The 19,060-nt window shown below is 54.2% G+C and overlaps 1 protein-coding gene across 5 annotated transcripts in view; it reads left to right on the forward strand.

Annotated features, from left to right (window-relative positions):
• The window catches only part of ADCYAP1R1 (ADCYAP receptor type I), an 86,151-nt gene that overhangs the window by 25,616 nt on the left and 41,475 nt on the right, over positions 1-19,060 (forward strand). For all 5 annotated transcript variants that reach the window (XR_012485065.1, XM_074284570.1, XM_074284569.1 and 2 more), the window contains exons 2-5: positions 3,308-3,443; positions 6,082-6,187; positions 15,622-15,723; positions 17,911-17,952. Coding sequence is in view for 4 of the 5 variants with exons in the window: in XM_074284570.1 (XP_074140671.1) it covers positions 3,405-3,443; positions 6,082-6,187; positions 15,622-15,723; positions 17,911-17,952 (289 nt within the window). In the remaining variant the exon portion in view is untranslated. The remainder of the gene's footprint in view (positions 1-3,307; positions 3,444-6,081; positions 6,188-15,621; positions 15,724-17,910; positions 17,953-19,060) is intronic.

Genomic DNA, 19,060 nt, shown 5'->3' on the forward strand with positions numbered 1-19,060 from the left:
GGATGGGTCTCTGGGGTTAAGGCAGTGGGCTTGGCTGAGATGAAGAAGCAGACTTTTCTCTGCATGAAGGTAACAGAGCTAACCAAAGGTTAACCTGTGACCTTGGCTCTGTGCTGGAACCCTGAGAGTGTTGCGCAGTGTCAGAGGTTGTGCAGGGTCAGACTGTCCAGGTGCTCGTTTCTCCGAACACAGAGCCAGCTGCCTTGCTGGCCTCTGTGCCCCCCTTTCTCTGCTCTCCCCATTCTGCCAACCGACAGAAAGTTGCTGCAGAGGGCACCAGCTGTTTGCGCCCATCCTGCCCATGGATGCTGCTTCCAGCTATCCCCCTGCCACGTGCTCTCCCCCCACTCTCCCACTTCCTTCAGTGTTACCGTCCTGCTCCCTGGGGAGGGGCATCTGGGCACAAGCCCTTTTCTCCCTCTCCATTCCCCCGGAGTCCATGATCCCCCTCCTCTGCTCTACCACCTCAGGCATCCATCTCCAGCCTGGGCAGGCTCTCTGTCCATCTCTCTGTCTGTCTCTTTCTCCCTGTTTCTCTTTGTCTCCTATCTCTCTGCCTCCGTCTCTGTCTCTCTGTCCATCTCTCTGGGTGTTTCTGCAGCTCTGCCTCTCTGTCTTCTACCTGTCTGTCTCTCCATCTCTCCGCCTCTCCGGGCCTGTTCTGCAGCTCTGTTTCTCCCTCTGGCCCTCCCCGCATCCGCCCCTCCTGTGCACGTCTCCATCTCTTTTTCCATCTCTATCTCTCCTGTAATTTAATAAAACTGCAGCCAGCCACAGCCTCATAATCACATTTCCCAGCCAGGCCCTGGGGCCGGCGCTGACTGAGGCCCCGCAGCTGCCCTCCCCCAGCCGGCTGCTCAGGTCCCTCTGCTCTCCCCCACTCCCCTGGCCCCCTGCGCTGCAGCCAGGACCCGTGACCCTCCCCGCCTTCCCTCCCCCACATGCATTTAGGCCCCGGCCTTCTCTCCGTCCACCTAAAGCGGCCGCACTGCAGGCAGCCTGCCAGGCCCGGAGTCTTTTTCAGGGCTCAGATGCCGGTCCTTGTAACGAGACTGGATGTTCCCACGAGGCTTTGTCCACACACATCATCCTAGTTGAGTCTCCCAATCGCTCTGTGAGGTGCTGCTCCCATTACGTAGATAACAAAACTGAGGCTCATTGACATGAAGTGATTGGGCCCAGCTTCACAGGTGGCGAACTTGAGGGTGGGATCTGAACTCAGACCCTTGGACTCCAGAGCCAGGGCTCCCTACCCAGGCCACTGTTTGCTCGGGCTAACAGTCTCATTGCAGCAGAATTAGGGGGGACGCATGTTTGTGTCCTGGCTAGACCAGGAAGTCAGGGAGGGGCTGAGGGGGCCTCCCTGCCCCCTCCTTCCCTCCTGCTTCCCGCTCTACCCCCAGCAGGCCTTGAGCGCACGGAGAAGGAAGTCCTGGAGGGCCAGAGCTCAGCGGGAGGCTTCTTGGCCCCTCCATCTCTGCGTCCCCCCGGTCTGCCCTGACTCTCCCTTCAACACCACCTTACATTCATTCCTTCCTTCATGCAACAGACACATGCAGCACTGGCTGGATGCAGGCACACCCCATGTGGGTATGATTTGAATGGAAAGCCCCAGGTTTGGGGGGGAGTGGAGGGAAGACTCCCAGAAATGGGTGAGTGGGGAGAGTCCTGACCCAGGAGCCGTAGGGTCTGCTCTGGCACCTGGGGCTCCCCCGGGGGGACCAGGGCAGGCAAGCCCCCAGACCTTCATCAGCTCCTTCCGCTGACCAGGAGGATTAAGGCTCTGTTGTTTATGCCCTATTGTATTATGCTAAATTAGCACGGAGACTGTGGGCACAGACAAATCTGGGGTGAGCGGGCTCCCCCATCCACCCAGGCGGGGCCCTCTCCCCGGCCTATTAGAGCAGGCTCGGCAGGAGCCAGAATCCAGTTGGATCTTCAGCACGATCCTGGGAGCCAGCAGCTGTTACCCCCTTCTTGCACAGGGGGAAACTGAGGCAGACTGGCACGGGCAGGAAATGCCTGAGGCAGGATTTGGATTCAGCTCCTCCCGACTCCACCACCAGTGCCCATCTGCTAGACCACTTTATTTACATATTATGCATATTAAAGGTTGTTATATACATCATTTATCATGGAATTAATGTGAAGAAAGCGTTTTATGAATTGTAAGATCCAATAAGATCCAATTATGGATACAGAACTAAGAGCTGCTACCATGGCTGTGAACTTCCCCGACAGGATGAAAACTCCCAGCAAGCAGGAATTGTGTTCGTTTCTTTCCTTCTTTTCTTTTCTCTTTTTCCTTCTTTTCTTTTCTCTTTTTCCTTCTTTTCTTTTCTCTTTTTCCTTCTTTTCTCTCCTCTTTTTCCTTCTTTTCTCTCCTCTTTTTCCTTCTTTTCTCTCCTCTTTTTCCTTCTTTTCTCTCCTCTTTTTCCTTCTTTTCTCTTCTCTTTTTCCTTCTTTTCTCTTCTCTTTTTCCTTCTTTTCTCTCCTCTTTTTCCTTCTTTTCTCTCCTCTTTTTCCTTCTTTTCTCTCCTCTTTTTCCTTCTTTTCTCTTCTCTTTTTCCTTCCTTCCTTCCTTCCTTCCTTCCTTCCTTCCTTCCTTCCTTCCTTCCTTCTTTCCTTCCTTCCTCTCCCTCTCTTTCCTTCCTCTCCCTCTTTCTTTCTTTCTTTCTTTCTTTCTTTCTTTCTTTCTTTCTTTCTTTCTTTCTTTCTTTCTTTCTTTCTTTCTTTCTTTCTTTCTTTCTTTCTTTCTTTCTTTCTTTCTTTCTTTCTTTCTTTCCTTCCTTCTTTCCTTCTTTCTTTCTTTCTTTCCTTCTTTCCTTCTTTTCCTTCCTTCCTCCCTTCTTTCTCTCTCCCTCTCTCCCTCTCCCTCTCTCTCTCTCTCTCTCTTTCTTTCTTTCTCTTCAATCTCAGTGCCTGGCATCCCGAGGATACTCAGGAAATATTTTGGGGGGCTGGGTGAGGTTGCCCCCCCATCTTAGCAGGTGGTTGCAAAGCCTCACTAACTGTCCCACAATCATTCTCCAAAGGGGTGTCTGAAGCCTGGGTGCCTGCCCAATCATGGGCCCCAAACTGTACTGGAGGAACAGTTCTTGAAGGAAGAAGGGAGGTAGGAGTCTCCCTGGTCCTTGCCTTCCTCCCTCTCCAGGGCAGGTCACAGGGTGCGTACAGAAGGGTCATGAAAGGTGGGGAAAGAGATGGGAGCCAGGCTGGGGTGGGCGGGTCTTGTAGTTTGGGCTTGCTCTCAAAACGGGGGTATCTCCACTCTCCCCAGAGGTGACAGTCCTTCCTTTTCCTACAGGGCTCAGACCTGCCAGCCCCCCTGACTTAGAGACTGCCCTGGGCTTCTGATCCAGGATCCCACACTGCCAGCGTCCCTCGCACAAGAGGCAGGCGTCATGGTGGCCGCCACCCTCATCCTCTTGCTGCTGCCCACGGTAAGCACCCCTCTCTGATTCTCCGCAGGGCGGGTCCCTGGGTATTGCTTCTTTCTCTTGCCCAATTGCTTTTGTAATGGGAGGGATCCCAGGAGCCTTCTACCAGTGCTGGTAGGGCAGGGTAGTGGGCAGAGCCCTGCACACAGGTTGCCCAATACTTTGGGGACTGCGAGGTTGGAGGATCCCCATGTGCCCCTCCCTGCCTGCCTCTAGGAGTAATATTAATACTTCGGATGCCTCCGCCAACCCCTTTAATGATCCAGGGCTTCCTCACTCCTGAGATGGCCTCTGCAGGCCCCGCTGGGGAACCTGCCTCAGGTTCCCATTAACCCCACAGCCTTCAGGGACAGAGCCATAGCCCTGGCCTTAAGCCAACTTCCCTTTCGGAGCTCTGGCAGACTTTGAGGAGAATCCCGCCTTCCCGCAGCCTTCCCTGCCCCAGGCCCTGCTCAGGGGGTCCCTTCAGCCGCAACAGCTTCCTTAGTCCCCCCGCTGTCTGGGTTTTCCTCCTTTCCTGACCCATGGAGCCTGAGCAAGAGTCGTCCCTGTGCTGCCGTTGTGGGACTTCATCTATGATTGTCTACGTCCCTGGTAGACATCCCCCTGCCTCCCTCCCCGCCATGGCAGCAGATGCGGAACTTTGGGCTCCTTCCTTCCCTTGTGCTTCCACCTATTCACCCATCCCAAAATCCCTCAGAGGAGCTCTTTCCTCATCGAACCCACATTCTCCTCCTCTTTCCCCATTTTTCCTCATCCTGTCCTCCCCCTTTCCCTCACTCCCCAGCCTCCCCTCCTCTCAATCTTTCTTTCCCCACCAACTCCCTGGCCTCCCTTCCTCCAGTACAGAACCCAGCGGGAAGCTGCCTCTGTCCCCTTAGAAGGCTGAGAGCTGGGGCTGGTGTGGCTTCCCAGCCACCATGGGAACCCCCCAGGGCCTGGCGTCTCTTGGTCGCTGGGAAAGTCCCCAGGCCCGGAGAGGCGATTAGCCCCCTGGGAGTCCTGAATAGGCTTCATTGGAAGGCAGGTCAGGCCGTGGGAGCCGTGCCCAGAGCTTCAGTGGCCCACCTCTCCCCCCACACATTTGGCCCTGCTCACCCTGGCCCAAGCCACTCTGCCAGTTGCCCACTGGCTGGGGACCACATGGAGGCTGCAGAGAAAGGAAGCAGTTTCATGGGCCCTGTGGAACCTGGCACCTAGTCCTGGACCCCTTCAGGGGGCTTCTTGGAGAATCCCTTCCCTCCCGTTGTAGGGGGCTGAGCCCCAAAGGAGAGAGCCCATGTGGCAACAAGGGATGAGCGAGCCAATCCGGAGCCTTTCTGCCTGTGCTGGAGCCAAAGATGGCCAGGCGCAGATGGCCGCCCTGAGAGGCCAGTCCCTTCCTGCCTGGATGACCGGTCGCTCCATCTCCCAGGAAATGGCAGATTGCCCTGGAGGCCTTCGGAGGCCCTTCATGAACGGGCAGCTTCCCAGGCCCCTCCTTCCCCATACCACGTCTTGTGGCGCCATTTTACAGGTGGACAAAGTAGGGTCTGACCAGACTCTGCATCATGTCCCGGGTCACATGGTGAATTGGTGCCAGAGAGAAGGACCCGATCTGTGCCTCTGTGGCTTGTAAAGGCAAATGTCCTAAAAAGCATCTTCCTATCCCCCTGAAGCAGGAGAAATCAGCCCACTCTGCCTCCACTGTCAGAACTTTAACCCTGTCCTGTTTCCATAGAAATGGGCCATATTTTAATTCAGACTGGCACCTGGTCACCGCCATGGCACACACGCCACATGCATGTGTGCACAGGAGTTTGTGCCCAACTCCTCCCTTGCTCTCTAGAGCTCTTGCTCTTGCTTCCCTCCCCCTCTTCCCTCCAAATATGTTTTTTAATGTTTAAATTTTTATTTTCCCTAGCTATGCATAAAAACATGTGTTGGTTATACTATATATATTCACTCTTAAACATGTTTCCTCATGAATCATGCTTCCCCCAACTTTCAAACACCGCGTCCCTCTGAAAGTGATGGTGGCTTTAGCCCATCAGCCATGTCACGTAATGAACGGCAGCCTTTGCGGCCGGTCTCCCGTGAGTTTGTCCCATACCTAACTGGCTCCCGAAACTGCTCTTCTGGCACCATTCAAACCCTGGATAAAATAGAACCTGAGTTGAAAGAGCAAAGACCCAGGCCTAGGGGTGTCCTGGGGCCCCAAGGCTGACTGCAAAAGGCCCCCACGGGGTGCCATGGAGGGTCAAGAGCCACAGGGGCAAGCCCACGCTCAGAGCCGGAAAGCTTTCTCCTGCGTTTGGCCTGAAAGGCGGATCTCTTGGATCCCGGGGCCTGAGGCTGCAGCACCCCAGGGTCCCCCCTGGCGGGCTCCCCTTCCCCCTCTCCCCCACTGACTTGGATCATGATTCCAGGGCAATTCCCGGGCGAGCACAACATGTGCAAACAGAGGCTAGGATGGCCCCGGACGCTGATTAGAGGCCGGGAATGGAGGCCACCCCTTTGCTTCCCATTCTGACCTGCCTGCCTGCCTCCCTGCTGCCAAGTGGAGGCTTCCCAGAGAGCCCCCTTCATGCCAGGCCTCGGGTTTGCAGAATGACTAAGTGACGATGGCCTCTGCCGCCCGGCCTCCCTTTCTCCTTCACAGGCTGCGGCCATGCACTCCGACTGCTTCCTGAAGAAGGAGGAAGCCATGTGCCTGGAGAAGATCGAGCGGGCTAACGAGATGATGGGGCTGAACGATTCAGTGCCAGGTGAGGGGCGGGGCCCGTGAGGGCCGGTGTCCGTGAGGAGCAGGTCAGGTGAGGGGGAGGATCAGGTGAGGGGCGGGGCCAGGTGATAGATGATGTCAGTAAGAGGCGGGGCCTGGTGAGGGGCAGGCAGGCATCTACTGGGCCTTCTTAAACCAAACCCTGTCCACTTGAGTAAGAAAAAGAATAATCATCCGAGTAGGTCCCATTACCGGCCTTTTTCAGTTTCCAAGCCCTTTCCGCAGAGGAGGGCCGAGGTTCTTACCCCCATTGTACAGATGAAGAAAATGAACAGAAGTGAGGAGAAGACTTGCCCGGAGTCGCCCAGGAACTCAACAATTCAGGTCTTCCTGACTCCCGGCGCTCCCCCCACTCCACCTCACGGCAACTTTGGGGTCCCAACCCCTGCGCGGGGACTCGTGTCCCAGCTTCGGGTCCCACCCCTATTAAATAGCCTCCTGGGCCACTCCATCACTTCCAGACTCAAACACAAAGCTTCCACTGCCGTGAAAGCCTCCCAGGCCTTCCTCCCCGCGGCCCCGCGCGGTGCTCCAGCTGGCCTCCACACGCCGGCCTCCTGGGCTACTCCCGCGGCACGCTGGGGCCTCCCGCCGCCTCCGAGCCGTCCCGGGCCAGTATTGCAGAGATGAGATGCTTTGTCCCCCAAGCTGACCTCCCTCTTTTCAGCCTCTGCATCTCCAGTATTTACATCATAGGAAAAAAGGGAGGGGGGAGCAGGACAGGGCCAAGGCTGGAGAGCTGCAGTGAGGACTAAAGACAGCCTGGGAGCCAGCCCCCTCACCAACCCCCCTGAACCCAGACTTTCCCAGCACTCGACCTGTGTCGCGCAGCAGGGTACAAGGTGCCATCATCCAGCCCGAGGGCCCACGTGCCCGCTGGTGAGAATCTGGACGAAGGGCGTTCTTCATCGTTCTTCATCGACTGTGTCCTTCGTGGCTGGTGGGACTGAGCTCTCCTGGGGATGGTCACTGAGGGGCTCCAATCGCCTCCTCCGGAGGGAATCCCTTCTCTACGCGCCTCCACACAGGATGTTTCACGGCAGAAGTTAGGACAGCATATGGCTCCCTGCTTGATGGTCATAATCATAGAACTGTGGAACAGTCATCATCTCTGTGGTGCATCAATCAAGAGATAGAATCTTAACATATCTGTGGGAGATTTTAATTGTTGGCTGGGAAAATGTGTTGTGCTATTTAAAAAAATCTTTCCAGAGACAGCCTGTTCTCACATTTTCAACTGGAATACCCTTTATACACTTGTAGATCTCACGTAAAGAATTTCTGCAGATGAGAAAGTAGTTATTAGCGATCTCCTGGGCACCTTCTGTTAAAATAAATTTTATTGATATCTCTTGTTTTTACATCCTTTATATTTCCCACAGTAATTCTCCCCATTCCCAGAGAACAATCCTTTATAATGATGAATTTTTACAAAGAAAAAAAAAAAAAGAAAGGAGAAAAGTTCCATGAATTCAACATATATTTTAGAAAGTTTTTTATAAAATACACAATACTTCATGTACATGGTCCATCAGTTTTTTTAGTCTTTTTTAATTATTAATTTTGCATATTTCCCCCAGTTACATGTAAAAATTTTTAACATTCAATTCCTTAAAATTCTAAGTTTCCAAAATTTCTCTTTCTAACCCATCATTAAGAAGACAGACAATTTGAGATAGATTGTACATATGCAGTAATGTAAAACCTATTTCTGTATTAGCCATGTTACAAAAAAAAACAACAGATCATAAAAACAAGAAAAATAATGCTTTAAAACATATGCTTGGATCTCCACCAAGACTCCATCAGTTCTTTCTCTGAAAGTAGATAGCATTTTTCATCTTACGTCCTTCAGAATTATCTTAGATCCTCTCATGGCTGAGAATTGTTAAATCATTCCCAGCCAAATACCATACAACATTGCTGTTATTGTGTATAGTGTTCTCCTATTTCACTCACTGTGTTCGGTTCCTAAAAGTCTTTTAAAGTTTCTCTGAAACCATCCTTCTCATCATTTCTTTCAGTACAACATGTCACCATCACATACCACAACTTATTCAGCCATTCCCCAAGGAATGAGCACCTCCTTATTTTCCATCCAGGAGCATCTTTTAATTTCTTGACTGCACTTACCACCTGCAGTGATCCTTGAGTCCAAGAATATGAAATCAGATATTGCTTCCATGTCTTCTCCCTCTCTTTGTCAGGAAGTGATGGGACCAGTTGCCAAGATCTTAATTTTTTTGATGTTAAGTTTCAGGCCAGCTTTTACAACTCTACTCTCTCACCCTCATTAAAAAGCTTCTTAATTCTTCATTTTCTGCCATTAGAGTCATATTACCAGCATGTCTGAGAATGTTGATATTTCTCCAGGTTGCTGGATTCCATCTTTTGATTCATCCAGCCTGATCTTTCACCTATGTGCTCCGAGTATAAGTTAAATAATGTGACAATGTAGTCTTGCTATATTTATTCCAATCTTAAACCAGTTTTTCCATCTGTGGTTCTAGCTGTTGCTTCTTGGTTTACATGCAGCTTCCAGGAGATGAGAAGGAAGATCTGGCCCTCTTTGAGGACTTGCCACATTTTGCTGTGATCCACACAGTCAAAGGTTTAGTGCAGTTGATGGAGCAAAAGTAGATTTTTTTTCCCCTGGAACTTCTTGCTTCATCCAGTGGACGTTGGCAGTTTGGTCTCTAATTTCCCTGCCTTTTCCAAAACCGGTTTGCTTTTCTGGCAATGCTCCGTTCACGTGTTGCCGAAGCATTGCCCTTCTTTAGGAATGGAACATAAATTGATCTTTTCCAATCCAGTGGCCATTGTGAAGTTTTCCAAATTTGTTGGCATGTTAAGGACAGCATCTTCACAGCAAAATCCTTTAGGATCTTAAGTATCTCAGCCAGAATTCCATCATCACCACTGGCCTTATTGTTAGCAACGCTTCCCAAGGCCCATTTGACTTCATTCTCCAGGATGTCTGGCTCTAGGTCCATAATCATGCTTATTGAGGATGTAAAAATCTTTTTCATCTAATTTTTCTATATAGTCTTAATCTTTTCTACTTAAGTCCCTAACATTTTTGCCTTTTATCATGGCCATTTTTGTATGAAATATGCCCTTTAATTATCTTTAATTTTCTTGAAGAAATCTCTCCCATGTTTGGCTTTCTTCAGTTTGTCTGCATTGTTCGTTTAAAAGAAGCTTCTTATCTCTCCTTGCTATTCTCTGGAATTCTTCATTTACTAGATCCTTCTTTCCTCAACTTTTTACAAAGCCTCATCAGGCTGCCACTTTTGCTTTCTTGCTCTTCTTTGGCATGTTTTTATTTCTACCTGCATATTGTGACCCTTTGTCCATAATTCTTCAGGCATTCCACCTACCATATCTAATCCCTCACTCTAGTCATCACCTCCATTTCATACTCATAAAGGATGCTATTTAGGTCATATCTATATAGTCTGATGGTTTCCCCTACTTTCTTCAGTTGAAGTGGCATTTTGAATTATAAAGTTCATGGTCTGATTCATAGTCAATTCCAGGACTTGTTTTACCTGACTGTGTAGAGTTTCTCCACCTTTTGCTGCAAAATCTAATAAATCTGATTTCTATATTGACCATTTGATGATATCCATGTGCAGGGTCATTTGGGAGGCCATTGAAAAATGATCCATGAGTTATCTTTACAGTCTTTGTCTTGGTGATGCCTCAGAAATCTTAAAATTTTGCCTTACTGTAATCAATAGCAACTCAAAACAGTTTTTCATATAACTAGAGATAGCTTTGATTTCTTCATCTGAAAACTTTGTTAATACTCTTTGACCATTTATCAATTGAGGAATGACTGGTGTTCTTATAAATTTGATTCAATTCTCTCTATATTTGAGAATTATCTTAATCAGAGAAACTTGCTGTAACAATTTCCCCCCAGTTTTTTGCTTTGCTTCTAATCTTTGCTGTGTTGGTCTGTATGTGCAAATGTTTTAATGTAATGTAATCAAAATGATCCATTTTGCATCCTGTAGTACTCATTGTCTCGTTTGGTCAAAAAATTCTTTCCTTGCCCATAAATCTGAGAGGAGAACTATTCCATGGTCCCCTCATTTGCTTTCGGTAACGCTTTCATGAGTAAATCATGGATCCATTTGGACCTCATTTTGGGATGTTTGAGGTAGACATCCTGAGCACGTGAAGACTTCCACTGGAGAAATGGGTAGATAAGAACAATTTGTTCCAATGGACATGAAGGGGGACTGAAGCTGTAGAGCTTGTTCAGATCAAGCTTGGTCGGACATGGAAGATGCCGAGGTCATCCCCAGTCTCCCTGCCACTAGACTTCAATGAGCCTGATGATTTTGTGCGATCCTGCCTCACTTAAATTCAGTTCATACGTGAGTCTAGATCGCGCCTGCAAGGTCATGGGTCCTCCTTGAAAATGAGAGGCAAACAACGATGTCTTGGTATGTGGTGCGAGATGTTGGTCTGTACCACGACCCCTCACTGCTACAGAGAAGTTGGGCAGGATGTTTGTGCAACACTGACTTTGGGTCACTTTGTTGTCATCCTTTTCCCTCACTTTGCATCAGTTCCGATGTCTACCCATGTTTCTCTGCCTCCATCACATTCACCATTTCCCATAAAGAACTGATCTTCTGCTACAATTACGTCCTAAGTTTGTTTTAGCCAATCCTCCAACGACGGGCATTTATTTCTTTCTGCGTTTTGTTCCCCAGTTTAGTTTTTACTGCTATAAATATTTTGGGGACATGTGGCTTTTGGGGAGCATTGACTTCTTGGGGATATGTGTGGCCGCGGAATTTCTGGGCCCGAGTGGTCAGACGGCTCAGCGCCTTTCTTTGCAGAAATGCAAATTGCTCTCCAGAAGGGCGGAGCCAATTCCCAGCCCCACTCAGAATGCCTCTTTTCACAGGGACCTCTCCAATACCGACATTCCCATCTTTGGTCGTCCTTGGTCGGTAGCTTCTCTTTTCAGTAATGTCCACCATTGTTTTGTTTACCATCCTTTGGCATATTTCCTTTTTACATATTTATATATTCCCTGAGAATTGCTCCTTCGAACTTGTTGCCTCCAGTTGAGATTTTTCCCTGTGGACTGGATCCAGCCCTTCCTCTAGCTCCGATCCCTTTCCATTTTCTCGCTTAACACATCTTGGACAAAGGTGTTGAGTTTTCAGTCCTCAGTGATGAGAACAGATGGCTTGTAGAAATACTGGAAAATCTGTTTTACTTCATCAGCCGGATTTCCTCCTTCCATCCTGCCTCTAAAAGTTCTTCGAATGATTTTATTCAACTGATTCTTAAGTTTTCTGCAGCCATCTTCAACCTCCCAAGTGCAGCGGATTCAAGTAATTGGAAAACATTTAACAAAATAAATAAAAACTGCCATAGAACAGAGATAATGTGGACATGTGGTTATCAGTACGGGACCTCAAGGACCCTCCTGTGGGTTTAGAGCGCCTGTTCCCACTTGACTTTAACAACACTGGTCTCCCCGAGGCTTTGCTCTTTTCCTGAGGGGAGATGGTCTGTGATATTCTACTATCCGCCTGAGGATTTTACGAGTGAACTTCTGCTCTGCCCCGTGTTGTTCCCAACTGCTGCGTCTTTCCTCTCAGCAAGGAGACGATTCTTTGCTTGCAGAAGCCATTTCTCTTTACTGCTGCGCTTCTTTCCGGCGGGCTCCAGGAAGGAAAAGGCAGGGACTTGGGTGGGGACTTTCTTTGCCCATTCTCCTCCTCATCAGTGTGAGAAGAGGGCGGTCACTGTTGCTCACAGCATTCCTTCCCACCCTTTGCTTTTCTGCTATGGAGAGGCTGGTTTTGAGCTTTGCTCTGAACCGCGCGCCAAGGGGCCGAGTCTGAATGGCCCCAGCAGGTAAACAGGAGGGAGCCAGTTAAATTTGAGGGATGCCGGTGCTCCCTTCTCGAAGAAGGTAGGAGCTGGAGATGAGGAGGGGAGACGCATTTATAGGCACCGAATGTGTTTCAGGCTCTATGCTCAGGGCTCTGCGCTCATTTGACCATCGCAAACACGCCGGGAGGCGGGTGCCGAACTCAGCGCCTCAGCCAGGCTTAGCCAGTGAGGGGTTGTCTGAGGCGGAAGCTGAACCCAGCTCCTCCGGAGGGGACACGGCAGGCTCTCGGGCCAGCCGGACATCCAGCTTTGGCCCGGCTCCTTTCCTCACTCTGCCCCACGTTTGCCAGTCCTGCCCTGTGCCCGCCTTAACCTCGAGCCCAAGGCATCAGTCCTCGGCCCCTCCTCCTCCCTGTCAGAGCCGGCGAAGCGGCCGTTTTCCTCGGGCCTGGCCAGGGGATGGAATGGCCCGGAAGGTCACGGCTCTGGGCCCTTCGGATGGGCTCTCCACGGTGCCATCCTCCCAGGGACGAGCGGCTTCCGCTTTCTGTCTTCACTGGCACTGAGCAGACCAGGAACGATCACCATCCCGATAAACAGCCCGGCGTCCATCGGGGGCGTCCAGGTTTGCAAAATATTTCATGGGAGGTCATCTAAGCATGGGGGGTCCTCCCCCCCTCCACCCGAGCAAGAAGACGCTGTGGTTGTTGAACCAGCATCCAACATTGAGACAATGGCAGCAAAAACTAAAAAAGAGGCTGGGGGCGTTGTGGAAGCCGCGCAGAAGGGCCTGAGAGGGAGCAGCACGAGGGGAGCGAGAACTTGTTTCTAGCCAGGAGAATCCGGGAAGGCTTTCTGGCAGAGGTGGTACCCAGACCGCCTCTTGGAGGGAGAGGAGCCCCCAATGGGCAGAGCTGGGATCGCAGGCAGGGAGCCCAGAGCAGGAGGGGATGCTTACCTGCAGTCGAGCCTCATCCCCCAGGCCAAGCCCCCCAAGGGCAGGGGCCATTTCCCTGTGGTTTTTCTAGTCCTGAGGTTGAGCCTCCCAGGAGTTAATAAAGGTCTGAAGGGAAAGGGTAGGCTAAGGGGACCACTAGTGACGGCTGTGAGTGAACCTGGGCGGAGAAGGAGTGAGAGATGGAGGGGAGAGCCAGGAAGTCCCACAGGCCAGGGAGAGGGCTTGGGGGGCGGTCAGCTGAGAACAAGCAGAGGAGATGGGCGCGGGGCCATCGTGGGGGGCACTGTGAGTGTCAGTAGCTTTCCTGAGAGCTTGGGGAGGTGGGGAGGGTGGGGAGAGCCTGGGGATGCCGGGACAAGAGCCCCTGCTGGAGTCCCCAGAGGCCTCTGGGGACGTGACTTGTGTCCCTCTTGGACTTCTCCTCTCTAGCTGTGAGATCTGACTTCTGTCATCCCACAGACCGCCCCCGCTTCCATCCCCCTATTTTAAAGAGGTGTCTCCTCTGTTTTTGCCCAAATCACTGATAAAAATGGACACGACTCTCCGGGGCCCTTTGGGCCCCCATCCTTCTGAACCTACATTCAGTCCTGAGCCATGAGGTCCCCGAACCCTCCCATCGAGTCATTTTCTCTCTATAGGAGATATTTAATCAGGTACCCTCTGAAATCCAGACAGGGACTATCTGAACAGGGGGCTCTGGGCCATGGGCCCCTCCGACTATAGACCCCTCTCGGAATCCGGCTACAATAGCGGCAGCCTGTCCCCTGTGCCCGGGAGGAGGCTCAGACCACTTAGGGCCTTGTTAGCCTGCAGGCTTCCCCTGGGCAGCAGATGTCCAAGAGCTCATTAGCCCTTACCTTGTTCCAAGCAGCAGCAGGGATGCAGCTGCCACCAGGATCGTGGCTTGGAGCTTTCCTCCACTTTCTTTGGCACCTGAGAAGTTTGGGCAGATAGAGCTGGGGGCAGGGGCAGGAGGAGCCTGGGGGCAGGGGCAGGAGGAGCCTGGGGGGCAGGGGCAGGAGGAGCCTGGGGGCAGGGGCAGGAGGAGCCTGGGGGCAGGGGCAGGAGGAGCCTGGGGGGCAGGGGCAGGAGGAGCCTGGGGGCAGGGGCAGGAGGAGCCTGGGGGCAGGGGCAGGAGGAGCCTGGGGGGCAGGGGCAGGAGGAGCCTGGGGGCAGGGGCAGGAGGAGCCTGGGGGCAGGGGCAGGAGGAGCCTGGGGGCAGGGGCAGGAGGAGCCTGGGGGGCAAGAGGAGTCCCAGAGAGGAAGGGGTAGTCTGCTACACAGTCCGAGGAGGACTCAGGCCTGCTAGTGCTCCCCACTGCTGCTCTGGGCCAGCCCCAAATGTCCTTAAGACAATTGTAGGGCTGATGAAAACTTGGGGGCTGGTCCTGCGGGGAGGACTGATGGAGTTGGGGCCCACAGACAGACCGGGTGGTCTCCCCCCACATCCCCTTGTCTGAAGGAAGGCTTGAGCTTCCGCCCTCCCCCAAGCATCCAGAGGGCCCAGCTCAGAGGCGGCTCTTCTGCTCACTGAGCCCAAGAGTCTGGGGGAGTCCCTGGAGCTCCCTGTGCCTCAGTTTCCTGATCCATGAGATAAAAGGATTGGACTAAATTGGAGGTTCTCAACCCGGGGTTGTGAGATAGAGACTGGCAGAGGCTCAATCCATCTGAGGGCCGTGTGTACAGCATGAAAACGCACCCGCCGAATTTCCGCAGAATTTCCTTTGCCCCGTAATCGGATACATTTTGTTCGGTGCGCTCATGGAAAGGGACGGGCGGGCTTTCCTAGACTGGCCGAGGGGTCCAGGACGCAGGAGGGGAGGGACACGCTGCCCTGGCGGAGGCCCCCTGCTGCTCCCTCTGGGCCCCAGAACTCCCCCATGAGTCACCAGAAGCTTTCCTCCAGAGCCAGGGGCTCGGGCCCTCGGGAAGAGGGAGAAGGCCGCCCCTGGCCGGGCTCTCAAAGCCAGGCAGCTGCTCCAGGTCCCGGGACCACCCGCGGAGCCCCAGAGCGGGGATCACTTGGCAGCTGAGCTCCCTGGCTCATCCACCCGGGTCCCTGGGAACTCCTTCCGGCATCATCTGTTTACATAATTGATGGTCTTCAGCTCAATTAAAACAACGGTCCCAGGGGCTGCGTTACCCCAGGGTCAGCTGGAAATCGTGTTCTGTGTGCGTCTGCCCGGGCCGGAGTGCTCCAGACCAGCCTCAGTCCTGAGCCCCACACCCAGCACCGCTTACGGAGCCCCTACTGTGCGCTAGGCAGGAAAGGCACAGAAGCTCCGCACACTCAGGGAGAAGGAGCTGCCCAGTGCCAGCACCGAGGGTGCAGCAAGAGCCTTGCCATGCCCAGATCTTGCCTTTATGGGGTCCAGAAGGATGGTGGGTGAATGAGGAAGCGGGGTCCCAGCAGGGGAAAGGCCAGCCACCTGCTCGGCTCTCTCCCGGGACTCCCGGGCCCTTCTCCCTGGGCCATCTCAGTGAGAGGGGGCTCCCTGGGGGCAGGCCCCTCCTGATCTCTTTCCTCCCATCCCCCTCTCTGTATAAGCCAGGGGTCCCTCCTGACGCTCCCATCCCTCTCTGCACAGGCTGCCCTGGGATGTGGGACAACATCACGTGCTGGAGGCCGGCCATCGTGGGACAGGTCGTGGAAGTTGGCTGCCCGGAGCTCTTTCAGATTGTCAATGAAGGTACCTGTCTCTTCCCTTTCTGAGCCTCAGAGAATGTGGAGAGTGCCCCCAGGGCTGGTACCGGTACAACTCACCCTTTCTGAGGCACAAGGGTCAAGGACAGGGTAATAGCTCCTGGGAGGAAGCAGCCCCCACTCCCGCCTGATGGCAAAGCCCCCCTTGCCTCGTGTTAGGTATGTCTGTGCCTTCCAAAATAGAGGGAAACGGAGGAAACAGAACAGGGAGTGAAGGATGAGGGAGCTCAAAATGGAGATGTTGCCTGGGAGGCTCCCAGAGGACCCTCCCCCAGGCCAGGCTGCCCTGACTGTCCAGTCTGATGCTGCCCCCTTGTGACCATCTCTGTCTTGACCCAGGGACACTCCCTTCCTGGGAGTAGAACAGGGGCTCGCTGGGCGAGGGCACTATGCAGGCGGGCACCTTGGGGTCCTGGCACCCACCCGAAGTAACTCCAGGCTGCCGACCCAGAGGCGCCTCGCCCATCCAGACTGCACAGGCTCTGCCGTCCTCCCGAGTCCTCCCCGAGAGAGAACAGCCAAAGCTGTCCCGGGTCCTCCCACGAGGGTCTGACGGCTTAGAAATGCAAGGGCTGGACGTCAGAGACTGGACGCTCTCCCTCCTCACGGCCCACTTAGAAAACCCCAGAGAATCAGTACTTGGCCCCGAAGATTAATAGCTTCCGCGGAGCTTCCTTCTTGCGGTCTTTTAATTAAGGCGATAAACCTGTATTGGACAGCTGCTCCGCTCGGCCCAGAAGGGCCGGTGATAAATAATGGAAGGCTGCAAACAGGCCTTCCAGAGTCACTTAAGAGGGTGAAATGCTCTGCACACTTCCCCTGCACCTGTTAGCGCATAAACCCCGACCGGCTAATTACACGGGCCGCCATTGTGTGGTTCAAGCAGGTCCCCGCAGTGCAGCTACTTGGCCGGCTGGAAAGAAATAGAATCGCCCTCTGAAAACATTGAGACTTCTCACTAATTTGAATGCTCCCGGCTGGAGAGGCTTTCCATGCTCATTTCCCTGCCCAGGGAGAGGGCCCGTCCTGGGCACTCCCGGAGCCCTCGTGCCACCTGTAGAGCAGCCGCCCGGGAGAAGCCTCGGTCAGTTAAGGCTCTCCTTCTAGTTAGGGGAAAAGGAGCCCCAGACCGGACGATGGGAGGGGACGTGGCAGCCTCCGGGTCCTGCGCCAGAACAAATAAGTGCCGGGGGACCGTGAAACCCCAGCAGGCCTGAGACAACAGGAAGGTCCGGTTGTGGCTGAGCCACCAGGATGGAAGGGGGAGGGGCCTGGAGCACTTGGGGAGGCTCCTTCAGGGGTGGGAGGGGCCTGGAGCACTTGGGGAGGCTCCTTCAGGGGTGGGAGGGGCCTGGAGCACTTGGGGAGGCTCCTTCAGGGGGGGGAGGGGCCTGGAGCACTTGGGGAGGCTCCTTCAGGGAGGGGAGGGGCCTGGAGCACTTGGGGAGGCTCCTTCAGGGGTGGGAGGACTCAAACACTTCCCCCACATCACCTTAGTCAGGGCGCTTGATGGGTCTGAGAGGGGTCCTGGAGGTGGCGGGATGGCGGAACTGAGGCTCAGAAATGGCTTCTCTGACAGAAGTGCCAGAGCCGAGATGAAACCCAGGTGTTTCCTGACTCCAAACCCAGCGTCTGCTCCGCCAAAGGAGAACTTTTGGAAAAGTGGGGGGAGACATTGCAGGTGGAGGGAGTGACCCCCTTCGTCGCCAGCCCCCTCCTCCTCACGGACCAGCTCTTGTGGCCGGGTCCCAATGCCCCAGGGCCACTGAGCAGAACCGGCCCATGCTCCCCACGTGCTCCTTGTGCACCCCATCATCTGTGCTCCATTTGGAGGCTCTTCTGGGGATTTAAGAGAATGACGTCATGCAGTCTCAGGGCCTGCTGAGAGCTCGGGGCCGTAAGGTCCAACCCAGGCCTTCCTGGGAATCTCCACTGATCTTCCCAACGGCGGCCATGTGGCCTCTGCCCAGGACCACTGGAGAAGGGGCGCCACCCCCCAGGCCAGCTTCAGAGAAGCCGGGCCGATCCACAGAGCGGGAAGTCCCCAAGGGGGGAGAGACAGCCACGACAGCGTCAGGGGGAACATCGCAGGAGTGCTGGGGGATGATGGCGGGGCAGGGGGGAGGGGAGAAGCCGCTGGGCTTTAACCTCGGTCTCCGTCTGTGTTTTGCAGGAGGATTTGACTTAGCCGACAACGAAGCTCTGGAGTCTTCGGGTGAGTGGACAATTCAGTTCTTCCTAAGGGTCCCATGGCGGGGAGAAGCCAGGGCACTTGTCTCAGCCAGGCCCCAGGCCCCCTCCCTAGGCCCCAGGGGAGCTCTCTGGGTGCTGGCCTCCCCTATGGCCTTCTGCCAAGGTGGCCCCCGGTGGCCCCTCTCTCATCACTGTGCCTTGGACCCCTCTCCCGTTACTGGGACGCTTCCTCTCTTGGGCCCGAAGGCTCCCCTCCTTCACCCACCATTAAATCCCGGGTGATGGAGGAGTATCCCTCCTCCCGGAGATCTCCCGGCCTTCTGTTGCCATGCTGCCCCTCCCTTCCCTTCTTCTGGCCCATACCCTAGCTCTGCTCTCTCCCTTCTCCGTCTGGACCCTGTGGCCCCCAGGTGACTGTTACACACCCCCTCAGCCCAGGCTCCCCAGCCCCCTCGTCCTGCCCCCACCCACACCCGGCCAGCTCCACCCCGGACCCCCGCCCTGTGACCTCTTCTTGGGGGCTAACGGCCGCTTGAGGAGGCGGCCTCCCTTTGGGCTCCTGCTGGCCAAGTCCATGACAGATCCATCTCACTGCTAGCGGGGAGTCGTTCACCCTGTGAAGCCGGAGCCTTCTCCCTCACTGGACCGCCAGGCTCCTTCCTGCAAACCCCCACATGTCCCATCCCTCCCTCCCTCTCAGGAGATGAGCCCACCTCCTTCTGGCCTGAGGGATTGTCAGGGACCACCAGCCCCTCCCCCCACCGCCCTCCTCTTCCCCCGGGGTCCCGGCTTCTCCCCAGAAGTCCTTTCTCCTCCTCCCGCCCTCCCTGCTCTAACCCCCCCAGTCTGTGCTGCCCAGAGCTCGCTCGTACTCGGTGCTTGTCTGCCATCTCCCCGTTAGGACACGAGCCCCTCGGGGACTGGGACTGTCTTTTGCCCTCCTCAGCCCGGTCGTGGCATGGAAACTGGCACAGGGCAGGTGCTTAACCAAATGCCAAAGACTCTCACAGGGTCCGAGGGCCCGGGTTTGAGTTCTGGATCTGCTCGTCAGCAGGAGAGCTTGGTCCTGGCAGCCTCTGCAGACCTTGTGGCCCCAGAGCTGGGATCCCTGAACATCCCGAGCGTCCCTC

The sequence above is a fragment of the Sminthopsis crassicaudata genome, chromosome 1 (genome assembly GCF_048593235.1).
Source record: "Sminthopsis crassicaudata isolate SCR6 chromosome 1, ASM4859323v1, whole genome shotgun sequence".
Taxonomy (NCBI): Eukaryota; Metazoa; Chordata; class Mammalia; order Dasyuromorphia; family Dasyuridae; genus Sminthopsis; species Sminthopsis crassicaudata.